This window comes from Eublepharis macularius, chromosome 14 (genome assembly GCF_028583425.1).
Source record: "Eublepharis macularius isolate TG4126 chromosome 14, MPM_Emac_v1.0, whole genome shotgun sequence".
NCBI classification, from domain to species: domain Eukaryota; kingdom Metazoa; phylum Chordata; class Lepidosauria; order Squamata; family Eublepharidae; genus Eublepharis; species Eublepharis macularius.
In genome coordinates, this window is record NC_072803.1 from 4,849,652 (window position 1) to 4,866,866 (window position 17,215).

At 47.2% G+C, this 17,215-nt stretch overlaps 2 protein-coding genes across 3 annotated transcripts; one reads left to right on the forward strand and one right to left on the reverse strand.

The window, feature by feature from the left end:
- Positions 1-1,891: 1,891 nt before the first annotated feature.
- Positions 1,892-7,446, reverse strand: PTS (6-pyruvoyltetrahydropterin synthase). Of its 2 annotated transcripts, none has more exons than XM_054998028.1 (6): positions 7,346-7,446; positions 6,151-6,230; positions 4,856-4,878; positions 3,914-3,970; positions 3,426-3,496; positions 1,892-2,844 (listed from the first exon to the last, which is right to left on the reverse strand). In XM_054998028.1, exons 1-6 carry the CDS (start codon positions 7,432-7,434, stop codon positions 2,703-2,705), a joined length of 462 nt encoding a protein of 153 aa, XP_054854003.1. In that variant the 5' UTR covers positions 7,435-7,446; the 3' UTR covers positions 1,892-2,702. The 2 variants fall into 2 exon arrangements, with proteins under 2 accessions (XP_054854003.1, XP_054854002.1); XM_054998027.1 differs by having other exon boundaries at positions 1,892-2,856.
- A 1,598-nt stretch (positions 7,447-9,044) lies between these two features.
- LOC129342291 (6-pyruvoyl tetrahydrobiopterin synthase-like) lies at positions 9,045-16,981 on the forward strand. The gene is made up of 6 exons (XM_054997980.1): positions 9,045-9,426; positions 12,466-12,539; positions 13,484-13,506; positions 14,826-14,882; positions 15,959-16,029; positions 16,711-16,981. Exons 1-6 carry the CDS (start codon positions 9,338-9,340, stop codon positions 16,979-16,981), a joined length of 585 nt encoding a protein of 194 aa, XP_054853955.1. The 5' UTR covers positions 9,045-9,337.
- Positions 16,982-17,215: the final 234 nt, after the last annotated feature.

Here is a 17,215-nt window from a genome sequence, read left to right on the forward strand (position 1 = left end):
TGTGAACAAGTGTCATGGGCTAAACTTTTACAATCTTTTTTGGACATGCATACTTCTGGTCCCTCTGACCCGGACACCTCCGGGGATGAGGGTACCAGTACTAAAAATCTTCGCAACAGAACCATTAGTACAGGCTCTCGCCCCCCTTTTTAGGGCAAACGTTCTTTTTACTGCGGGAAGAAGAAAACATCGTGTTTCATTTATCTTCTCGCTCTTTAAGTTCTTCGGAATTACGTCTTCTGAATCTTGGCTTGAGTTTTGTTCCCACCCCCTTGTACAGATCACTTCAAGTGCGTGTTGATATATTCAAACTGATTCGATGAATAAAGATTAAAAAAATTCTTTGCAGAGAGTATGGAGGTACCTAAACTTTATCCTACGTTGAGAACCCATTCTACTTTTGTTCCCCCCGTAACTGATGCTAAGATTGAAACATATGAACGGCTAGCTCACAGTGAAATTGACAAACTGAAACAACAAAATTTATGTTTATGGTATAATTTGTCCAATAGGGATTGGCAGACACTTAGATCTTTACAACAGGATCCTGAAATTGTTATTAAACCAGCGGATAAGGGAGGGGGGATTGTAATTATGGATAAGACTACTTATGTACATGAAGGGGAATCCCAGAGTACAGGACACAGGCAGAGCTTTCCCCCCACCCCAACATCAGCTGCCCTGCTTTTCAATGGAAGGATCACATCAAGATTGCAACTGAGTAGCAAAGACCAAGCTCGTCAAGTCCTCTGGGCAGTGGGAAGGCCCCAGGTTTGGCAGACTTGGTGCCTGGGACGTGCCCAACCTTGCCAGCCTGTGCCCCACAGAACGAGCGCACTGAACTTTGTGTCAGAGCATGGCCGCTGAGCGCAACCACGAGGAAAACCTATCCATGTGATGAGCCACCCTTGATACCCACACATGCAGGTGATGGATTTCAGGGCTGTGGCATTTAAAATGCTATTTCACCATCCTAGGGGAGAGGAGGGGGAGGGAGGGAAGCGTAACACTTTTCCCTCATTTGGCTCTAAGAGTGTTTAATTGTGTCCACTGTCAAGTTTCTGTTTGGTTTTAGTACACTTGTTTTCATTGCAAACCATTTTGAGCAGTGAGGAAAAAATCATATAGAAATATAGGAAGAAATATTGGAAGCAAATAAATAAATATGTAACGCGTTCTGATGGCATTCTTTGGTTTGCGTTCTGTTCGGGCGCATGTGCTGCTGTGGGGGCATTTTCTGCTCGAGTGCAGATCACCCTTCTCATGTTCATCTTGTTCACTACATGCAACGATGGCCTGGCAGAGAACTCCAGGTAACAACATACAAGTAGGGTGTGGAAGCAATAGCCCCTTCTCTCTTGTTGGTTCACAGAATCTGATAGGTCAAGGTATACTGCCTCTAAATATGGGGGTTCCACCTAGCCATCCTGGCCTTTCTTTGCCCTATCCTCTGTGAATTTGTCTCATCCCTTTTTTCAAAAAGCCACCTGTGTCAATGGCCATCTCTTGCTTGCTTATATTCTCCTGGCCCTACAAAAAACAGTAAAACTCCACAATGTCGTACAAAAAAAAGAGGCATTTAATGATTAATAGGCAGGAAACTCCGACCTCACTAAAAAGAGTTGGCCGCAATATTACTATTTCACATTTATACAACACTTGAGAGTATTCAAATCAGGGCTTTTTTTCAGCAGGAACATGGTGGAACAGAGTTGTGGCACCTCTTAAAAATGGTCACGTGGCCAGTGGCCCTGCCCCCTGATCTCCAGAGGGGAGTTTAGATTGCCCTCCGTGCCACTGGAGCGGCACAGAGGGCTATCTAAACTCCCCTCTGTCAGGAGATCAGGGGGCGGGGCCACCAGCCATGTGACCATTTTCGCCGAGGGCGATTTAAACTTTAAAAAACTCCCCCCTTGTTCCAGCTGACCCAAAGTGACGTCATTGTGCGGTCCTGAGTTCCACCACTGAGTTCCACTCCACCACCTCTTTTCCCAGAAAAAAAGCCCTGATTCCAATCATCTTGCATACATTATCTCTGAAGTTCTGACAACAATCCTGTAAGATAGGACAACAGCTCAACATTGTAGACGCAGCGTTGGGGAACTGGCAGAGAGTGGCTTACTGCAGGCCACTTAGTGAGGCCGTGGCAGAAGCAAGATTTGAACCAGAGACACTGCACTAGGTCAGGATCTTGACAAGGTATGAAACCCTACCCTCAATGTATGTGTGTGCTGTCAAGTCGCAACCAATTTATGGCAACCCCAGCAAGGGGCTTTGAAGACAAGTAAGCAGCAGAGATGGTCTGCCACTGCCTTCCTCTGCAGACCAAACCCAGGCTTCCTGGGGGTCTCCCATCCAAGTACTGACAAGGACTGGCCCTGCTTAGCTTCAGAATTCTGAGAAGACCTGACCATTCCATGCCATTCCACCACCCTCCTCTACGCATAAGAGAGATGAAACGACAGAGAATTTTCGTCTTCAAGAAATGGAATGTTTTGATGAAGAAGCAACAAGAGAGCAGCAAATCCCCAAAGCACAGAGCTGTATAAGAGAGCCGCTTCTAGCTGGAATATTATAATTCTCTTAAATGATATTTTGAAAAAATATACACGCGACAGCCACACTTATCCAATAATGTTCATCAATCCACTGATTAGGTTCTTTCTCCAAAGACATATTAAAGCACTGAGACACGTACAACATCACTTATTTGGAAGAGCTTCCTCGCCCTTGTAGACAACGGTGTTCTTGTCTGTTTCGTACACTTTGACTTTATAAAGAGCCCCCTTTGGGAGATGCTTCTGGAGGTTTTCCCAGATGAACACCGCAACATTCTCGGTAGTACTATGAGCAAAACTGCGAGAGTTAGTTTTTTCAGTCCTGAAAGTAACATTTTTTTAATTTTGCACACAGACAAAGGATGTGACTACACCAGAAGGAAAAGCTGTTCTGGCTGGCTACAGTTTGGGCAGATCATTGCCCAGTGATCTGAAAGAATGCTCTGTTGGTGTCCCCTTTACCACCCCACCAACACCCTTTCCTTAGATCTTATCATGATTTTCTTTAAATTTTAGGTTTCATAACCGATAATTTCAGATGCACGCTACAAAAGCGGGTACAGAATATGGAGGCTGTGCTACAAAATGGAAAATCAAAGCTTTAACTTAAATAAACAACAAGGAAGATTCTAGGTCTCTTCACTGCTACAGGAAATGTCAGAAGTGTACAGACAATACATTAAAAATGTCAAGCAATGAAAGGGGAAATCAGAGCAGCTCTTCTGTGACTGCAACAGGACTTGCCCAGAAGGAACAGAAATTATATTCTTTTTCCATTAAAAGAATGTAAGAAATGTTGGTTTACGCAAGAGCAACTCTAAAGCCCCATTCATCATGTTTAATGACGGTGCCCGAAGATTCACCAACCTTACAACATTGGCAAAGTAGGGGACATCCTTATCTAGATTCTTGTGGTCTAGAGGCTCCATGATGGCTTCCTGAGGATAGAGAGAAGGGCAGTCAAGCAGACAAATCCGTGAAAAGTTGACACACGCCAATTCCATCCCTTGGGTTCAAGAACTCCCTCATTGCTGAAGACATTTCAGTGCTTCACTCTCCAACCAGCACCTTTCCCACAAGACACTGTTGAAGAACATCCCCCCCACACCATCCTAAAATTTTGTCAGCAAGCCCCAATCCTCAGCCTTTGTTTTGGCGACGGAGGTGTCCCCTGCCACGTTGGCTCCACACACTTATTTGGGGAAGCAGCAGCCTTCAGGCTGTGCCCAGAGATGATGCCGATTTCATTTCAGTGTCATCTGCTTCTTCTCTCAGGTATTTAGGGTCCCACAAAGCACTGTTCTTTGGGCGAAACAGGTAAGAGTTGGTAACATTTATGAATACGGTGCTGTTACCTGCATGTAATCTTTTAAATCTGTGAGGTTGATCACCATTCCTGTAGCTGGATCGATCTGCAAGAAAGAGAAGAAGCCCCATCTTGAGCTGAGAGCTGCGATCCTGGAAGCAGGGCTTTTTTTCAGGGGGAACGCGGGGGAACGGAGTTCCGGAACCTCTTGAAAATGGTCACATGGCTGGTGGCCCCGCCCCCTGATCTCCAGACAGAGGGGAGTCTAGATTGCCCTCCGTGCTGCTCAGCGGCACGGAGGGCAATCTAGACTCCCCTCTGTCTGGAGATCAGGGGGCGGGGCTACCAGCCATGTGACCATTTTCTCCGAGGGCAACCCCCTGAGTTCCACCACCTCTTTTCCCAGAAAAAAAGCCCTGCTAGGAAGGAAGTCCCTCTGCGATCTACAGGGCCTGCTTTTACCAGTCAGCAACTCATTTTACTCAACGGCCATCTGAAAGTGGGGGTAGTGGATGGCAGTCCAGAGTCTCGTCTCACCCTCTGAAAGAGGAACCAGTGGCCAGTCCCATCACCACCATCCTGCCATCATGCGTTCTGTCAGTGGCCAATAAGTCAAATGATAAATTCTCCTCAAAGAGGGAGCTATCATGAACCCGCCTGAGCCAGACTCGGAAGCAGATTCCACAGATTATGACCAGGAGCCAGAACCCATTCTGAGAGATGGCCAGGAGGCCCAGGCAACACTCAATGCCCCTGGAAGCCCTCCAAACCCAGAGGCCAGGCTACTGGTCGAAAGTCCGGAGTCACAAGTGATATCTGCTGTCATGAGGGGAAGCTTCATTTTTGGCCCTCAACTCAAATACACAGAACACTCTTCTCCTCCTATGTGGATAAAAAAAATAATAAGGCAGTGGTTATCTGGAACCCAGAACTGTGATGCTGCAGCTTAAGGGTCCGAGATGTCTTAAGCCTCCCCAGAAACCAAGCTTACCTTTCCCTGCACAGTGACTTCCACTAGAAAGAAAGAAAAAGAAAATACCAAGTCACGGGCAGGGCAATGCAAAGACAAAATGTTTAAAAAAGGAAAGAAATGCCAGGCCAAGTCAGGATAATCAACAAGCAGGGCTTGCGGGCCCAGCCAGTGATCAGCTTCAGTCAAGGTGCTGGAAGAGTTTCAAAACAAATGGGCAATTCAGTTTCCCTTGCTCACCTGGATAAAAACATTACCCAAAATAAAATGCAAATGGTTGCCAGCCAAAGAGAAAACCATGCACCTATGTTTTAGTACCATGCGGAGAGAAGAAGGGCTGTGTGGAGTGCTAGTTTTGTAGCAACATTTCTCCCATGTTGCCATTTAACATCTCCACACACAATCTGGAGGGTTTGGACACCACAGAGAGAGAGAAATTATTTTTGCTTTTCATCAGTAGGAGGGAGGGGAAAATAGCTCTTCCAGCCACATGGGTCCAACATGCCTGTTTTCTTCCATATTATCTGTAGCTTGCCTACTCATACACAGAAGAACAGAGAATACATCTCTCTACCTTCCATCTTAATGATCTGTGCTGCTTACAGGGGCACAGCACCTTCCCCCAGCACCATTATGTTGCCATAACAAGCTCTGCCTTGGGCCAAAGCAAAGTATCGCACTGCTGTTAGTGGAACAGATCTGAAGGATCCAAAAGAGTATCTTAAGTCTACATACCTGCAACAACAGAAGGTGGGGCACAAACAAGCATCAAGGCAGTTTCCTCTGGCTGCTAAATTATGATGGGAGTCATTTTGATGGTGAGAAAGCCAATTTAGTGTAGTAGTTAAAAGCGGCAGGACTCTAATCTGGAGAGCCAGGTTTGATTCCCCACTCCTCCACTCGAGGCCAAATGGGTGACCTTGGGTCAGTCACAGCTCTCTTGGAGCTCTCTCAGCCCCAGCCACCTCACAGGGGGATAGTTGTGGGAATAATAACATACTTTGTAAACCACTCTGAGTGGGTGTTAAGTCATCCTGAAGGGTGGTATATAAATCAAATGTTGTTGTTGTTATTTTAATCCATAAAATGAAAGCCTGCATGGCATAGTGTCGGACTAGGATCCAACTGAGATTCCAACAGGCTGAGATACCATGCAGAGAAGAACAAGCTTGCAAACCATGTTGTAAACCATAATATGCGATTGAGCCCCTTGCTGCTAAAGTCTAAAAACAGCAGAGCTTGGATCAAATAATCTCCTCTGGGTTTTAAAACTACGGAAGTTGAATACCCCCCTGCACAGGATAGTTGCTCCTCACCTTTATAATTGTGGCCGTGCCCATTGGGGTTATTGCATTTCCCGAAAAGTTTCTGGTTTTCTTCATCACTCAGTGACTTACTGCAGGGCAAGAAAAATGCATTACAAAATTAGGGTCTCCTGCAGCACTGGATTTTTAGTGGAAATGTGCTCAGTTCTCCTGGAGAAAATGGCTGCTTTTGAAGGTGGACTCTCTGGCATTATACTCAGCTGAGGTTCTCTTCCCATTCCTAAACCATGCCAACTGCAGGCTCCAACCCCAAATCTCCAGATATTACCCAACTGGGAACTGACAACCTTAACAATCACTAACACGATGGGACAACTTACAAAGCAATCCTTAGTAAACTCTTTGATTTCAATGGATGTAGACTGGTGTAACTCTGTTTAGGGTTGCATTGTCAATCTCCAGTACAGATTACAGTTGTACCTGCAGGAGACCCTGTTCAGATGAACAAAGCTGACGTGGAGGAACATAGGGAGGGAGGCGGTCCCGTAGGTATGGTGCTACCTGTGCTTCAAGTATGATCTTACCAGGTCTAATTTAGTCAGTCCTAGAATTGCTTATGCTCTGTTTCAGCATTTCTTCAACTCTGTATCGGATTCTTGCTAATGCTATGTCTTTGTAAATTTGTATTCATTTACCCTACGGCATTGTTTATGGAAATGTCCTTGATATTGACTGTACTAATCTCGTACTGTCTAATCCTCCTTGAGTCTCAGTGAGAAAGGCGGACTATAAATGACATAAACAAATAAATTCCTGGAGATTTCGAGAGGGAGCCTGGAGAGGGTAGGGTTTGGGGAGGGGCTGCACTGTAGAGTCCACTCTCCATAGCAGCCATGATCTCCAGGGGAACTGATCGTTGCCGTCTGCAGATCAGATGCAACTCTCCAGCCCTCACCTGGAGGTTGGCAAACTTGCTGGGTTGCTGCACAGACTACAAGACAACGCATACGAGATGTTTTGAGCACACGACACAAATGCTTTTAATAAACCCCAACTGCGCGTCTCTTTTCGGGGCTCACCCCCGTGCAAAGCGAATGAATCTTCGAATTAACCCCCTCCATCCCGAACCCAATCGCGCATGCGTGGAACCCCACTCGCGTCGCCTTTGGGGGCGCCAGTAGAGATTGGAGGGGAGTTGCCTGTAAACAGAGATGGGGGGCTTCCCGCCCTCCGCCCCTCCCGTCACCTGTGCAGCCGGTGGGAGGCGCTGAAGCAGAGGCTGCGGGAGACCCTGGCCAGGCGGCTAGGCCCGTCGGGGCGCTCAGGCGGCGCCATGGCAACGCTCAGCCGCTCTCCCCCCACCTGACGCTACTGAGCATGCGCGAAGCGCCACCGAGCATGCTCCGTGACGCTCGCTGAAGCTGCTTCTTTCCCTTGCCCTTTCGTTGTGGAAGTGGGGAAAGAGGGTTCCGTGTGGACGGAGCAGGTTGGGGCGGAAGACGCTTGAATTAGAGTTGTTGGCGTTATTGAGGTCTTCAGATTTTCACAAACAAGAGTTTTGTGGCCCCTTTCCAGCAGAAGGTTGCCCAGACTAGAGCCCAATTAATCAGAGGAAGCGAGTCAGTCCCCATTAGGCAGCCAATTCGTAGAGAACTCTGCCTAAAATCACTGTAGAGGAGCCGTGCAAGGCGCGTTGCCAACCTCCAGGTGGGGCCTGGCGTTTCCCTGGAATTACAACTGATCTCCAGGCCATAAGAGGTCGATTCCCCTGCAGCAAATGGCGGGTTCAACTCTATGGCATTGTACTGTCTGCCCCCCTCCCCAGGCTCCACTTCCAAAATTTCTAGGTATTTCCCAGCAAGGAGCTGGCATTAGCAACCCTAAAAAAAGCAACCCCTAGTGCTGCCTTATAGGGCTGGGAAGCCCCTCCCCTCCTCAAGCCCCAGACTCCACCCCACCCCCTAAAATCTCCAGGAATTTCTGGCAAGGCTGACTGCCAGAGCGGGCAGACAGGAACACTTGCTTGACAGTCATAAGATTCCTGTGTGGTGTAATGCTGTGGGGTGGTTGTGTGTCCTCTTTGACGCAGCATAACAGAAACTGATACAACTGCCAAAAAATACCCAGTTCCCTTACCCTGCACCCCAAGATACTGTGGGAAATTGCTGCTTGACAGAATCTGCTGCATAGAGCTTTATTTCTTTCTTCATCAAGAAATAAAGTACTGGCTACAATCCAGCACTAGAGTTGAAGTCTATTTATTTTACCATGTGTTGGAATATGGCGAATTTGTTAAAAAATAAAACGGGGTCGCTTATGTTCAGTGCAAATGCATAAATATTAATATCACAAAGTTTGTAAAAAATCCATTAGTGTCCAGTGCTCATAATGGTGTTTCCATATAACTCCAATAAGACTTGTAATTACAGCAAGGATTCCAATAGAAAATCTGTTACCTCTGTCTAAATCAATTGAATTGCAATTTTTTTAAATGTTTCCCTCTACCCTCGCCCTGCAAGAATGAACTAGGATTTAGGAGTTTTCTCTCTATAACAGTGACTATCTTTGCAAAAACCACAACTCCCTTGTTCCCACCATTGCAGGGGTGAGTTAAGTAGTTTAGCATGACTAGTGAAGGGTCTCCATATTTTGATTAGATTTTTATTTTTACATAATTACATTTCACCCTGTACTTCCTGCTTTTTTTATATACACTACTAAGGAGCCTTTGAGTGCCTGAAGAAGAGGACGTTAGTTCACTAAAGCTTACACTGAAATAAAATTTTGATAATTTTTAAGGCACAATGAGACTCTTTTCAGGGAAGTAGCCACGCTAGTCTGTTGCAAAAAATATAAACAAACAGGAATAAGGACTGACGCAATTTTGTCCCAGCATGAATGGACTTTGTCACTCACATGTGTGATTTGGCAGCAGCTCTCTAAACTCTGAGATTGGACCTTTCTTTAGTTCTTTTCCGTGAGATCCTTTTAAATAGATGCCTGGGACTGAACATGAGGCCTTGTGCATGGACAGCATGTGCTATTTAGCTGCGGTCCTTCTGGGTCAATCAATTGGTTCCTCCAGCCATCTCACAGTCTTGGCTTTCAAGATCCAGTACAATTTTTTTTCCCTGCTGGCTTGTTCACATGATAAGCAGCTGGTCTTTATATTGGAGCATCCCTCGCCGTTAACAGCAGCTCTTTTTTTGCCCTCCCAAGGCTCAGCTCAACTTCAGCAATGCAGGCTTCAGCGTCAGGACAGAAACCAGCAAGGATGGCTGCCTTCTCCCGGACAGATACATTCTGTGCTTCCCACAGGCTAGCCTGGTAAAATACTTCATAACCTCTGGCAGCTTTTGTTAGATGAGGAACACATCTGGATCCTCAGATATTGGATGGAGCCTCTGTACCCAATGGCTGAAAGGCTGATCAGGGAATTTTGAACATTAGTCCACAGAATTCCGTTTTTAAAGAGATGCTGATGCTATGGGTGCTATGGAAATAATTTTTTTTCCACACTGGGTTGGGACAAGAGCGTGGCTTTGGCTAAAATGCTTTCTTGCAATGTTATGCTGAGGGTGTTGCAACATCACTGAGGAGGGCATGTTACAGAATAGCACAGAGACAGACAGCAAAAGAGTTTGTAATTGCAGCAGTGGAAGAGGGGAAGGAAGTTTTTAAAAGCCCAGATCATGGAAGTAGGCAAAGCAGGAGGGAGCGTTGGTGAGTTCTATCTGCTCTCTTTCACTGCTCTGAACAGCCTGCAAATGGGCTTTGAAGTGGATTTTGAAAACAGCAAGAATGTAGGCACAGTTTACCCTAATTCCTTTTGTTTTGCTGGGGCAGCAGGGGAGTGTACCTCTTTCCATCCAGCATAAAGCAATCCTATAACATAATTCTCTTAGCGTGTTTCAGACGATGCATATTTATCCTGGTGTGCCTGCACGGGCGCACCAGGATAAAAAGGGCGCCATGGAATGCCGCCTCTGGAGGGCGCCGCTGGCGGCGGAGCACCAGGCGAGCCTGCTGAGCCCTCTGCCGCCGGGCTACGTAGCCCAGCTGGAGGAAGAGGGCGGCGCAGAAAGAGCAACGCGCCTGCAAGCCCTGGTGGAGCCTGGGCGATGGGGCGGGGGCAAAACACCCGCTGCCCCTGAGCCCCGCCAGAGCCAAGGTGCACCTTTCTCGGCGGAGCCTGGGTGCACTCTTCTCATCACCCCAGCTCCACCAAGAGCGGCGCCCCCAGCTCCAGGGCGGCGGGGCTCACAGGGCGACAGGTGCGTCGCCCCTGCGTCTCAGCCCTCCCCAGACCCCCCTTACCCCCTACCTGCCAACCCTCCCTAGACCCCTCCTGCCTCTCAGCTCTCCCCAGACCCCCCTTGCCCCTCAACCTGCCACCCCTTCCCAGACCCCTCCTGCCTCTCAGCTCTCCACAGCCCCCCTTGCCCCTTCACCTGCCAGCCCTTCCCAGAGCCTTCCTGCCTCTCAGCTCTCCCAGACCCTCTTGCCCCCTACCTGCCAACCCTCCTGCCTCTCAGCTCTCCCCAGACCTCCCTTGCCCCCCTATCTGCCATCCCTCCCCAGACCCCTCCTGCCTCTCAGCTCTCCCCAGACCTCCCTTGCCCCCTACCTGCCATCTCTCCCCAGACCCCCCTTGCCCCCCTACCTGCCATCCCTCCCCAGACCTCTCCTGCCTCTCAGCCCTCCCCAGACCCCCCTTGCCCCCCCTACCTGCCCATCCCAACCCCCAACCTCCCGCCAGCCCTCCCCAGCCCCAGCTTTCTAGAGCCCGTTGTATTTATTTGCACAACGGGCTTTGTTTCTAGTGTGGATATAAGGCAGTAGAGCGAAGGTAGGGATCCCTGCAGCTCATGGGACAAATGGCCAGATTGTTTTGGTTAATGCAGCAGCTCCCCTGCTTCCGCCTAAAGACAAAGATATAGTCACGCCGGGCTGAACTGCAGTACAGCTCCAGGATTCTTTGGGACCTGGAGTAGTGATGCCATCACCCTAGTAAATGCCGCAGTATGCAGGTGTGCAGTGTGGGTGGCTGGGAGAGGGTTCCAGGTGCACCAAGAGTGCCACCGCTGGTCTGAAGAGCCGAAGCTGTTGCTACCGCTTGCCAGCCTCCGCCCCTTCAGATAGAATTGTCCTCCATGGACAGCAGAACCTTAACCTCTCCATCCCTCAAGCCAAAGAGATTCCTACTCCTGTGGTAAAGGGGCTGAGGCCCACCAATTCTGAATTTGATTTGACATTGAGAAAACTATCCCTAAGCACCTGTGCTTGTACTTTTCTGTCTTGCGAAAAGCCACAAATATGCGCCTCATTAGAGGGAAGCAGCCAACCGCATCACTGCTGTAAGGCCTAAGGATTGGCCTGACTCTGTTCCTGCTTGAAAACAAACCAAAGTTGGTTGTTTCTATTGCAACAGCCATTGGATGGCATTTTTTTAATGAAGACCTCAGTTCCAGGGTTAGTACCAAGCGTTCTGCATCCCTGAAGAAAACGTGAGTCTCTTTATTAAGATCCACCAAAGACCAGCTCCAGGTGCCACCAACTTCAGTGATGAGGAGTTGCAGGGGACTGGGCCTTCTCTGTGCTGACTCCTGCCTAGACTATGCATCAGTCTCCCTGGGACTTATTTCAAGATCTAGTGTGGTGTAGTAGTTAGAGTGTCAGACTAGAATTTGGGGGAGACCCCTGCTCAAATCCCCACTCTGCCTAGGAAGCTTGCTGGGATACTTTGGTCAGTCACACTCTCAGCTTAACCTACCTCACAAGGTTGTTGTGAGAATAAAATGTAGGAGAGGAGAATGATGTCAACTGCTTTGGGCCCTCATCGGGAACAAAAGCAGGTTATAAAGGAAGTAAATAAATAAATAATCCCACACTTAACAAAGCTTTGTCAAGCAACTGTTGGTGGGGTTTGTGAGTTATCATAGAACCACCCAAAACAAAAGACTGACTATCTAAGGGGGAAAAAATATGGGTAGCCGTGTCTGTAGCAGTAGAAAAGAGCAAGAGTCCAGCAGCACCTATCAGACTAATAAAATTTGTGGCTGGGTATGAACTTTTGTGAATCACAGCTCACTTCTTCTTCTGAAGAAACCTATGTGGGAAATTTCCAGATGTAGTTAATAGTCTAGAGGCAGCTCATGTTTACTTTATTCTGAAGAAGTGAGCTGTGACTCACGAAAGCTCATAACGCTACCACAACTTGTGTTAGTCTTGTAGATGCTAATAGACTCTTGCTTTTTTCTATCTAAGAAAATAAGCCATTATTTATCCTAGCAAATTGGATGGTTATGCTGCCTTGTCTCTACCTGTGCCCACTCACCAATCCAGTCTGGTTTTTTTTCTTTCCAGCAAACTATTGAGTGAAGCTGAGAATCGGAAGTTGTTCGGGAAGAGCAGTCAGTGGCATGGGCACAACTTCAAAGGTGAGGAACTTGATGTCTCTCCATGAGTAGGAACTGAAAATGTGTCCCTGGTTCCTCTACCCCGTAGGGTAAATAGCAGCTCCCTGGAGCCATTTCAGATCAGGAAAATGGCATCAAGGGGGAGAATTAAGCGCCTTCCTCCCTGTGTACCCCAGTCCCCATCCAAACCAGCCTGTACACACCTGGGAATTAAGCTCCCAGTGGGGAGCTCCCCGCATGTATTTGTTTCAAAGTCTCAGGGTAGAGAACTTCGTAATGTGCAAATTGGCCCTCTGAGAGGTGCCTTCAGATGCTGAGAATCTAGGAATAACTCTTGGGAGGGATTGGTTTCCACCCAAAGATCTGGGGGTTTCATGGCTGTATTTTTAGTAATTGTTCATTTTAATGCTCATATGTTGTTTTATGATTTTATCATGCTTTACTTTGTGAGCCACCTTAAGGTTCTCTGGAGAGGTGGCATATACATTTTCTAAATAAATAAAACGTGGTATGGCAGTTAGGCCATACTGTGAGAGCTGATGTGGAAGTCCAGTGGCAAAGCCACACTGTGAAACTCTTACACTGGAAACCCACAATGTGAGAAATTTCCAGATTTAGTTAACAGTCTAGAGGCATTTCATGTTTACTTTATTCTGAGCTAGCAACTTTATAACCTTTTTTGCATTTCTCCCTTAAGAACTCAAAAAGATCCCTGCTGGGCTGGATCAAAGGCCCCTCTAGTGCAGTCCCATTTCACTATCACAGCCCACAACTGTGTTAGCAGATTTGCTTTAGCAGCATCACTTTAATTTTCTCTGCCCCAGTTTGTGTAGATTTACTTTCCAAAATGCCAATAATGTCCCATTGTTCTTAATTGATAAGAACAAGCAATTCAGGACGATCTGGAGTCTTTTTAGACTTGGAAGTGTTGTTGTGTTTCATGTCCTTTTCTTCCTTCTTCCTAGTTGTGGTGACGGTCCGTGGAGAAGTAAGTGACGCAAGGAAGGGTGGGTGAGTCTGGGACAGGCTTAGGGGATATTTGACTTGGGTATAAACCTTTGGAGTCCGTTTGTTTATCTGCATTATGGAGCAGGACTTCCCTCCGTTAGCATTCCACACCCTGGGAAACTCCTACAGGATGACTCAGCCCAAACCCACTTTCTTGAGTAGATATAAATTACCTGCCAACATCTTCTCCACACTGTGACACTGAGAGATCTCTGTCTTTTGGTGCTACACCTCTGAAGATGCCAGAGACAGCTGCTGGCGAAACGTCAGGAACTACAATGCCAAGACCACGGCTATACAGCCCGGAAAATCCACAACAACCAGGGCTTTTTTTCTGGGAAAAAAGGTGGTGGGACCCAGTGGGTTGCCCTTGAAGAAAATGGTCACATGGCTGGTGGCCCCGCCCCCTGATCTCCAGACAGAGGGGAGTTTAGATTGCCCTTAGCACTGTTTGGCGGCGTGGAGGGCAATCTAAACTCCCCTCTGTCTGGAGATCAGGGGACGGGGCCACCAGCCATGTGACCATTTTCAAGAGGTTCCGGAACTCCGTTCCACTGCGTTCCAGCTGAAAAAAAGCCCTGTTATGGAGAACTTGTTTGTGACTGAAGACCACTTTGGAACTGAACTGTAGTCACTGTCATGAAAAATGCAAGGGCCAAATGGTATTTGCTGGGCCCATTGACCTACCATATACTACGTCATGATAACCCACCTCCCAGGAAACCTTCATTATGTGGTTTAAACTGGGGGGTGGGGGGTGGAACCAGGAAGGAAGCTTCGATTCTGATGTATATTTATAAGTACCAAATCAGGAAACATGAGAACATGAGAGATCAGTACAAGAGTGAATAAATAATGGAACTGCCAAAAGAGAGCATACAAAGCTATAAAGAAGGCCTTTGAACTAACCACGGAAGCTATTTCAATATGCCTCATGCCTAACCTCCGGACGTTGCCTAGTTGATGTGGTTATGATGCTAGCCCACCCCCAGCCTTTTGTAGCCTAGTGGTGGCCGCAATGCAGCACTTTGCTGGTTTGAATCTGACTACTTTCATGAACTCAGCAGGTGGCCTGGGATAAGCCACTCCTCTTAGCCCAGCTCCCCAGCTGCATTGTGGGGATAATAACCCTGACTTTGTTCACTGCTCTGAGTGGGCACTAACCTGTCCAGAAGAGCGCTATACAAATGAACTACTGGCATTATTACCTAAGATATCTTCAGCAACAGCCTCAAATCCTAAATGCAATTTCGAGTACCCAAAGTAGATTGCTGATATGCCCGTTCATCTTCTTTCTAGATCAATCCCACTTCAGGGATGGTGGTAGACCTGAGAGATTTGAAAGCATACATGAAGGTAAAGGCATTGGTTCTGCAGAGATGGTACATGGGAGGCTGATGGCTTGAAAATAGAAACATACCTGGGAGATGGTTCTCTTGCCCTGTTGAGCATATTCGCTGCCCTTCCCTGCATTTCTGCAGTGAAATAGCCCACGACTGATATACACAAATCTGACCTATTTTAGTATTAATTTTGAGGGCATACGGTCACTACCAAGGTTGTACAAAGGTCTGACAAGTTTGCGGTGCAAGCTTTAAAAAAAATTTATAGTTGCAGCAGTTTCAGGTTGAAAAAGCAGTGATTTTTTTTCCCACATAGAGTAAGGGCAGAGGAAATGCATGTAAGAGAAACAAGAATTAAGATAGACTTCATATCATATTGACAAGTGGAAACACTGAATCGAAACAGATTGTCCCAAAGACAGTGTCCAGAAGCACCAGCACCTGGCACAACAGAGCCCAGACCTTTGCTATGTGCATTCTATATCCCACCACCAAACAAGTGCAGAATATAGTAAAGACAAACTTGAAATGAAATAGTAAAGAGTCCAGTAACAACTTTAAAACTAGCCAACTTAATTGTAGTGTAAGCTTTTGAGAGCCACAGCTCTCTTCGTCAGATGCACAACGAAGCTCTCTTTGTCAGATGCATCTGACGAAGAGAGCTGTGGCTCTCGAAGGTTTACGGTACAATAACATTGGTTAGTCTTAAAGGTGCTACTGGACTCTTTACTATTTTGCTACGACAGACTAACACGGCTAATTCCTCTGGATCTAAGACTTGAAATGGTTGTCAAAATCTCCAAATCCACACAAAGGGCAAAAATGGCATCAACCGGGCATGGCCAAAACTCAATGCTCTGTATTGTTCTATGCCTTCAGCATATATTCTGTGTATATATTAAAGGAGGAGAATTTTACCCAAAAAAAAGTAAGCATTTCACACATTCACATTATCCAGGTTGAAAAAATCAGCATTTCCTGGCCAAGATTTGGCTTGACAGGGCAAAATTCCAATGTCTTGAGTAAAAAGTATATAAGCTCTGGAAAAAGTGAATGCCCCACTGACTGTGCTTCTCTGCTGCTACCCAGGAGGCAATCACAGAGCCCCTTGACAGAAAAGACCTAGATCAAGACATCCCCTATTTTGCCAACGTTGTAAGGTAAGTTCCCAGGATTCTTGTCTGACAGAAATTCAGGGACAGGGGCCTTGTTCGTCTGAACTTAAATCAGTTTTGTAGCCACATACCTAGGGCCAGGGCTTTTTTTCAGCAGGGACGCGGGGGAATGGAGTTCCGGAACCTCTTGAAAATGGTCACATGGCTGGTGGCCCCACCCCCTGATCTCCAGACAGAGGGGAGTTTAGATTGCCCTCTGCGCCGCCAAGTGGCTTGGAGGGCAATCTCAACTCCCCTCTGTCTGGAGAGCAGGGGGCGGGGCCACCAGCCATGTGACCATTTTCTCCGAGGGCAACCCACTGTGTTCCACCACCTCCTTTCCAAGAAAAAAAGCCCTGCCTAGGGCTAACAGTATCTTTGTACTTATCTGGAAGGCAAGGTGATTGTGGGGCTACCTAGAACCCAGGTGAAACCCTGTCCAGGACTCAGGTCCTGTCAATATACCATGAAGCTGCTTTTTACCAAGTCAGCTCATTGATTCATCTAGCTCACTATTGTCTACTTTTGCTGGCAGTAGATCCTTTAATTGGAGCTTTCTGCATGCAAAGCAAGGGCTCTACCCTTGAGCTATAACCTTTAGCCATTTCCCAACCCTCCCTATGTCACCTGCACAAAAGACACAAACAAGCCTAAAGTTTTGCATTTGTCTCTATCATTCTCCTGCAGCACAACAGAGAATCTTGCCTTATTCATCTGGGACAATCTCCAGAGGCACTTGCCCAGGGGAGCTCTTTACAAAATAAAACTGTATGAAACGGAGGAGAAGAGCATCATCTATAAAGGAGAAGGATCCACTCCAGTCTCTGTCATGGGCATGTGTACAGTGCCTCTGCTCTCCCTGGACGACAAGAAGCTTTGTAATGGCTGTGAAAAGCATGATACGCCCAATCTTGACTGCTTCTTTCCTGCTAACGGCTCAGAGCCAAGCAACAAGTGACGCCTGACACAGGTTGGACACTTGTCAGCTTCCCTCAAGTTTTGATGGGAAATGTAGGCATCCTGGTCTTGCAGCTGTAATGGAGAGCCAAGCTGTAAAACCAGGACGCCTACATTTCCCATCAAAACTTGAGGGAAGCTGACAAGTGTCCAACCTGTGTCAGGCGTCACTTGTAGCTTGGCTCTCAGTTGGTGCCTTTTGGGAACACTCTGGGTCTAGGCGAAATTCACCATT